The sequence below is a fragment of the Nematostella vectensis genome, chromosome 3 (assembly GCF_932526225.1).
Source record: "Nematostella vectensis chromosome 3, jaNemVect1.1, whole genome shotgun sequence".
Classification (NCBI taxonomy): domain Eukaryota; kingdom Metazoa; phylum Cnidaria; class Anthozoa; order Actiniaria; family Edwardsiidae; genus Nematostella; species Nematostella vectensis.
This window is the reverse complement of record NC_064036.1, coordinates 19,267,747-19,275,516: the sequence shown is the minus strand read 5'-3', so window position 1 is coordinate 19,275,516 and position 7,770 is coordinate 19,267,747. Positions and strand designations below refer to the sequence as shown.

At 40.3% G+C, this 7,770-nt stretch overlaps 1 protein-coding gene across 1 annotated transcript; it reads right to left on the bottom strand.

Moving 5' to 3' along the window:
* Positions 1-570: 570 nt before the first annotated feature.
* On the bottom strand, positions 571-3,918 carry LOC5509010. Its single transcript, XM_001629531.3, has 5 exons — positions 3,579-3,918; positions 1,760-2,025; positions 1,575-1,689; positions 1,403-1,500; positions 571-972 (listed from the first exon to the last, which is right to left on the bottom strand). Exons 1-5 carry the CDS (start codon positions 3,643-3,645, stop codon positions 571-573), a joined length of 948 nt encoding a protein of 315 aa, XP_001629581.2. The 5' UTR covers positions 3,646-3,918.
* Between the last annotated feature and the right edge of the window lie 3,852 nt (positions 3,919-7,770).

The window sequence follows — 7,770 nt, the reverse complement described above, 5'->3', positions numbered from 1 at the left end:
TGACTGCGCACCCCCCCTCGGACAATCCTGGGCGCCTGAGTTACTCAGTACAATTCAAGGTTTGAGACGTACACCATTTATTGAAACCGTCTATAAAGCGCTAGCTACAAGGAAATGAGCACGCTTGAGAATGCAACAAAAAAAGGCAAATTGCCCCGTTCACTTTGTGATACCAAGTGATATATCAAGAATTTTTTTTTTTTTTTTTACAATTCAAGGTTTGAGTTAACGTACAGCGTGTATACGAAAACCTAAAATAACTATCGGTCTATTCCCATTTTCTTGATGTGAGACGTTTAAATCATGATATTGTACCTATATTAGAAGTGAAAGCTCTTTTAATAAACCTGGTTGGTGGATATTTTGGTTATTCAGCATGACTGCTTTCTAGTTCCCAAATAACACTAAAATCACTTTTCAATCGTGCGAGTGCCCCATTAAGTGAAAAACGTGCAATATTTGAAAAGAAACAATCACTCTATGATAATAGTACACACACATTCAAATAAAAGCTAGCAAGCAATGAACAATGTTCGGTTAAGGATTTAGGGAATTGTCATTCCCATTTTCTCAAGGACTGCTACACCATTTTTCTATTTGGTTTCCATGTGGGAGGCAGCCCTCCCTGGGGAACACCGCTGTTCCTTTAGATGGACCTTGGTGTTGTTGAGCAAAGCCTTGCTTGACCCAGGACGGGCGTGGCTCCCCCTTGTAGCCAATCAGGAACCAGGAGGCCCTATAAGAAAGGGTCAGAGGTTCCACTGCTCCAATGCTCTTCAGTGCTTCACTAGCATCTGAAATATGTCTTTCCCCAGAGTCTGTCACCGCTACCAGTACAAGACTATTGGATGGGAGGGAGTCGATGAAAGCACTCATCCTGGAGCCGGCGGTGGTGTCGCCGTAGGTATCGAACACGGCTTTTGCGATGAGAGTTCCATTCAATGAAAATGCCGCGAGATTATGGCCTCTTGACTAAGAAAAAATAAAAACGCATTTAGCTCCATAGTCAAAGATAAGGTTGTTAAAGCCGCATTGTCATTGGTATATTTCCCTGAGGTCCGACGGAAACCTCAATGTTAAGAGACAAAAGAACCTATTAAAATCCGCGCTATTTAACAGGCAATCCGCTCTAAATTATCAATCACATCCTCAAAGAAAGTTCCAATAGACACACTGCTTTCACAATTTTGAAATATGTTCGCGTTTTCCGTTAAAAATCATTGGAGATTGTCACGTGATCGACCCGAAGTAAATTGGCGACAATGCGTTTTTACGAAACATGATCCGCTAAAGTAGTTTTTGGTAGTTATTCGTTCACTGGTAATACATTTACAAGTGTAAAACAAGTACAAATCCGGTTTGAAGATGTGTCACAAAATCACCCACTCGCATTTCCTTTTACCTTCAGGCAGTATTCAGTTCCATCGACCTTTAGATTACAATTCAATCCCCCTTTGCCATCTAACCCCGCAGATAACACATCGACCTTTACGTTCTTTGCTGTGAAACCGAGAAATACATTAAAAAATTAAAGAATTGAAAAAGAGGAAAGGACATTAAGTTTGTGTACTCACGAAGCTCGCAGCTCAGTCCTGTATAGTTCCTTTGACATGTGCATCTGAAAGGATCTTCATAACCAATACGACAAGCTCGGTGAGACGAACACGGAGCACTTGTCAAACAGGCGTTCTGTGGGGATCGAAAGCCGGGATATCAAGCTCGCAATAGTCACCACGAGTTTGGTCATTCGTCCACTTACCTCGTATCCTTGGTACGTAAAGCCCGGTCTGGGCACGAGGTCGTCTGGATGCTGGGCGGCGTCGCTGTCACTCAACTCGCACGTGAACTCCAGCTCATCAGGCCCAGGCCCCACGTTGTACGAGAAGCACTCGGGCGTGTCGAAGCAATATGAGCCACAGGAGCCTCTCGGAGATACGGTTATGTTGGCCAGCAGGTGCCCCCTCAGCGCATGCTCAGATGTAGGGTACAGGTGAGTGAGGATTCGACAAAGAGACGCCGACAGCGCTTAGCATAAAATACAATGACACAAGCGTTGATGTCCAAGTCTTTGAACTGTGTTTGTTTTCTTCTTACGCAAAAAAGGGCTCTTTATCAACTGAGGGTAAAGCGCAGATCAAGATTAATTCCTTATAACCCTGGGACGACGGAGCTGGCTTTTAAATATTTTGGAACAAACGATCATTCGTTTACGGAAAACTATGACATTTTCGAGCTTCTAGAACGCTAAAGATTGCTAAAACGTTAAGAAAAAATAGCCATTGAGAACTATTTCCATCTAGTTATTTCCCAAAATAACCCAAGATTCGAAAACTGTGGAAATGGGAGGAGCTATATAGACTCAAATCCCCCAAAAAACTCAAATTAGCATGAAAACTTCTTCCCAATCAAGATAGACATAGAATCAGCTTTTGTAAACAGTTGCCATGAGCAACGGCAAAATATACTAATTCTCTTTAAGGTACTTGCACCGGCAAAAAAAAGGTGGCGTGCAATTAAAAAAACCCTACTCAAGTGGTTTTGGATAACCATCTATATTTCATATATGGTATTTATTTTTCTTTACATCAAAGAGTTAGCGTGTTTTTGTGGATGTGAATCATTAATAGCTTTGCACATCTGTCAACACTTAGATAAGGTCATGCTTGTGCAACACCAAAATGCAAGTTAGTATTGAAGCGAAAAAAGTCTCGAATGTGGATCGAATTATACATTCAATAACTCAAAATGAACAAGAAGAACGTAAAAATACTGGGAAGGGTATTGCACTGAAATTATTTGGTGTTCAAAAGGTCAAATTAATAATTTAATTATAGGAATTCGAACTATATGCTTCGGTGTATATCTTACAAGGTAAATAAAGTGTTTGAGCCAAAATTTGCAGTTACTGCAAGGGGCATTGCGGTAAACAAGTAAAGAGTTTTGAAACCTTGTTTCGTTGAGCGATGATAATTTTTGGTCAGACTTACACTATTATTTTCTATATAGAAAAGGTCAAACACATTTTGCTCCAAGAAGAAAAATGGCTTCGGGATAAAAGTTGCCATGTGTGTAGTAGAACTGATAAAAAAAACAAGCGCGAGTGTTTTCCAAAATTCCATAATACAAACAGTACAAACGCATGATGTTTTCTGATATTTTGAATTTTTTTAATTGCTCTATTTTTCCGCCAAAACACTGTTTTAAAAAACACACGCGCTTGATTCTTCGTTTTATCATTGTGATAGAATATTGCTAAAATAAATTCTTAATATTATCTAAAGCGTAGGTAAAAAACGCAAATAATAGTGAAAAAAGGACACAAGCTATTCAATTCAATTAACACCTTCAGCTGTCAATCTCATCAACCACCCTTTTCCAAACTGATCTTTAGTAACTATTCTTTCTATATATGTAGTCAGTTTTGATCAATTCCATGGCATTTTTTTATAACAAGCCCAAATTACCCCAAAATAGCCGGTAAAACTCTTAAATTGTAAATCAGAAAAGAAACTCTTTGAAAAAAAATATACAAATCAAATACATTCATTTCTCAAAGAATTCAGTTTTGATACATTTACCTCCAAGACGGCTGGTCAAGTAGAAGACCCCGACAAGTGAAGCGAGGAAGCGATGAACAGTCCTCATGGCGACAGTTCTTTCTCAACTCTCGGGGAGTTGTTTTAACGAAAAATAGCCTTTCTTATGTTATCAATAATTTATCGCCTCCAAAATATCATGCATCGATGCAAACGTCAGGCTATTCTTCACGAAGTAGAGAATGTGGCACGTCACCTTAAGAACACTGTTGGAAACGTTTATTAACAGTTGTGACTAAGACTAATTCATCAGCCACAAACAAGTAGATATTCCCCCAAAATTGATGTATTGGTTATTCCATGGTATCATATATCTCAGTGTTAAGTTCTTTTGGCGCTCTATTAGGACACTGCATTGCTTTAGATCACATTTATTTAAAAAGTTCAATTAAATTTTGGATAAACTGGTGGCTTTAACAAGTTAAGTCTGACTCCCCGAGGTGAAAACAAGGTAATAGAAACGACAAGAAAGGAGAAATGGAATAGTTTGATTGTAAATAAGCCTGTATTTTCTCAAGGTGATACACATGCATCATTTAGAATCTTGAATAATACAGATAATAGCCTACGTAGGACGCGCAGAGGGCTGGGAAATGGAGAAATGAACCGCTTAGGGGGGATTTATAGCCGTTAGACAGGTGTTTGTTATAAGTATTTTTATCCAGACGAATCAATGCCTAGTCAAACCAGAATAGCAGTTTTGGGATAAATTTGGTTTAAGAGAAAGCAAGCATCAGGAGGGTGATGGCGATTCTTTAGAAAGATATTTTCTCGTCCGCTTGCAAACATCCGTAAGCACAGCATACAATTATGCGCCAATAGACTTAACGATGTCCCGGGGTTTAAAACTTGCACTGAAAGTAACAAAAACATTCACGAATTTCATTATAGCAATTATTTTCACGTTGCGAAATATATTTTTTTCAGGTATTTCATCCTGGTTTTGGGATCTTTGCTTGGTAGCAAGAGCAAATAACTACTATTCTTGTAAACATCGTAAGAATATGTCAGAATATGTATGTTCAGAGAGAAGAAAATGGAAAAAACATATATATATATATACTATTTACAAGGGCATACAACGGGCCCTCTTTCCCGAAACGTTAAAATGGCATATTTCGTCGTTTGAATATGTTGTAACAGCTAATCTTTCGGTTCTATCACCAGATGTAACCGCTATATTTTTGGGTTTTCTAACCACATGTAACAGAACGACTATGACCCACTTGGCTAGGTCCCGGTTTTTACTAGTTCGCTGTTACAAAGTCTTTAGAAGACCTTTCTCTGTCCGTTCTCATTCTCATATGTGATATATACTGTTCAAGTGTTAATGTGAATGTCTACAAGTGTCTATTCAAGTTCTGTCGGAGCTTCGGTATGCACCCATATTTATATGCTCCTTTGGCGGTATCCCTTAGGTAATCCGACACTGACAGTCATGGAAAGCTTTTAGCTCTGTTTAGATAAGGCTTTAGCCAACACCCCCCATGGGTGTGTCGGTTTGTTACCCTTGGTCTACCGTGACTTACCTAATGTTTACAATGTTGCTACGACTGCCAACGTCACACACTAACTTGTTACACTGCCAGTGCGCATGTCAAGCTACACACGTGATTATAATAATTGACAGCAACCTAATTCTACCGACGGCTAGGGCTAAAGCCTACTTAGGATAAACCTTGTGTGAACTCAGACCTAATTTTTCTAATGTAGTTAACGGATACGGAACAAAAACAAATGCTTAAACCCTATTCAGATTGTGATTTTCACGACTTTTCGAGATATTTAGAATATAATTACCTGCGCGCTTTGGGGCTTGAAGACGGTAAAACCCTGTTTCAAAATTTTTAAACGCAATAAAACTTTAAATTTAATAAATAAATTCGCCTTCGTCGAATGGCGTCGCATGGCGTCGCATGGCGTCGAGGACGCCGGTAAGTGGATTATGGACATATGTTCCGTAGACAAAAAAGAGAAAGTCCCGAGCGGGTGCGACGGGCTAGAACACCCGCATCTACCGAATCGATTGGAAATTGGGGTCACCTTACAACATACGTGCATGTCATATTAGCATTGAATTGGTACCTTGGAGGGAAATCTAAAAAATATACGATATTGTTGAAAATTTCGTACGCTGCCTCTACTCGGGTACTTTAATTGTTTTAAATATCTTGTTCAGTAAGATCCATATTTCATTTGCGTTTAATACGTTTTATTTTCAACAAGACATGATACACAACACAAGTGCTATGCCTATGTTGCCAAGTTCATCAGCTGTTTTTTCCTCTTTATCCAATCACTTTGAAGTCCAACTTTAGTCGTTTAATCATTAGATGCTTCAGAAAATTTCAGTCTATAATTGTTTTGATCGCCAGTAGCCTTCTGTTTTGTTATGCTGTGCGATGTCTAGTTGTTTTGACCACTGTTAGCCTTCTGCCATGTTCTGCGTCTAGTTGTTTGATAGCTAGTAGCCTTCTGCCATGTTCTGCGTCTAGTTGTTTTGATAGCTAGTAGCCTTCTGCCATGTTCTGCGTCTAGTTGTTTTGATAGCTAGTAGCCTTCTGCCATGTTCTGCGTCTAGTTGTTTTGATAGCTAGTAGCCTTCTGCCATGTTCTGCGTCTAGTTGTTTTAATAGCTAGTAGCCTTCTGCCATGTTCTGCGTATAGTTGTTTTCATAGCCAGTAGCCTTCTGCCATGTTCTGCGTCTAGTTGTTTTAATAGCTAGTAGCCTTCTGCCATGTTCTGCGTCTAGTTGTTTTCATAGCCAGTAGCCTTCTGCCATGTTCTGCGTCTAGTTGTTTTGATAGCTAGTAGCCTTCTGCCATGTTCTGAGTCTAGTTGTTTTCATAGCTAGTAGCCTTCTGCCATGTTCTGCGTCTAGTTGTTTTGATAGCTAGTAGCCTTCTGCCATGTTCTGCGTCTAGTTGTTTTAATAGCTAGTAGCCTTCTGCCATGTTCTGCGTATAGTTGTTTTCATAGCCAGTAGCCTTCTGCCATGTTCTGCGTCTAGTTGTTTTAATAGCTAGTAGCCTTCTGCCATGTTCTGCGTCTAGTTGTTTTCATAGCCAGTAGCCTTCTGCCATGTTCTGCGTCTAGTTGTTTTGATAGCTAGTAGCCTTCTGCCATGTTCTGAGTCTAGTTGTTTTCATAGCTAGTAGCCTTCTGCCATGTTCTGCGTCTAGTTGTTTTGATAGCTAGTAGCCTTCTGCCATGTTCTGCGTCTAGTTGCTTTGATAGCTAGTAGCCTTCTGCCATGTTCTGCGTCTAGTTGCTTTGATAGTTAGTAGCCTTCTGCCATGTTCTGCGTCTAGTTGTTTTCATAGCTAGTAGCCTTCTGCCATGTTCTGCGTATAGTTGTTTTGATAGCCAGTAGCCTTCTGCCATGTTCTGCGTCTAGTTGTTTTGATAGCTAGTAGCCTTCTGCCATGTTCTGCGTCTAGTTGTTTTGATAGCTAGTAGCCTTCTGCCATGTTCTGCGTCTAGTTGTTTTCATAGCCAGTAGCCTTCTGCCATGTTCTGCGTCTAGTTGTTTTGATAGCTAGTAGCCTTCTGCCATGTTCTGCGTCTAGTTGCTTTGATAGCTAGTAGCCTTCTGCCATGTTCTGCGTCTAGTTGTTTTGATAGCTAGTAGCCTTCTGCCATGTTCTGCGTCTAGTTGTTTTCATAGCTAGTAGCCTTCTGCCATGTTCTGCGTCTAGTTGTTTTGATAGCTAGTAGCCTTCTGCCATGTTCTGCGTCTAGTTGTTTTCATAGCCAGTAGCCTTCTGCCATGTTCTGCGTCTAGTTGTTTTGATAGCTAGTAGCCTTCTGCCATGTTCTGCGTCTAGTTGTTTTGATAGCTAGTAGCCTTCTGCCATGTTCTGCGTCTAGTTGTTTTCATAGCCAGTAGCCTTCTGCCATGTTCTGCGTCTAGTTGTTTTGATAGCTAGTAGCCTTCTGCCATGTTCTGCGTCTAGTTGTTTTGATAGCTAGTAGCCTTCTGCCATGTTCTGCGTCTAGTTGTTTTCATAGCCAGTAGCCTTCTGCCATGTTCTGCGTCTAGTTGTTTTGATAGCTAGTAGCCTTCTGCCATGTTCTGCGTCTAGTTGTTTTGATAGCTAGTAGCCTTCTGCCATGTTCTGCGTCTAGTTGTTTTCATAGCCAGTAGCCTTCTGCCATGTTCTGCGTCTAGTT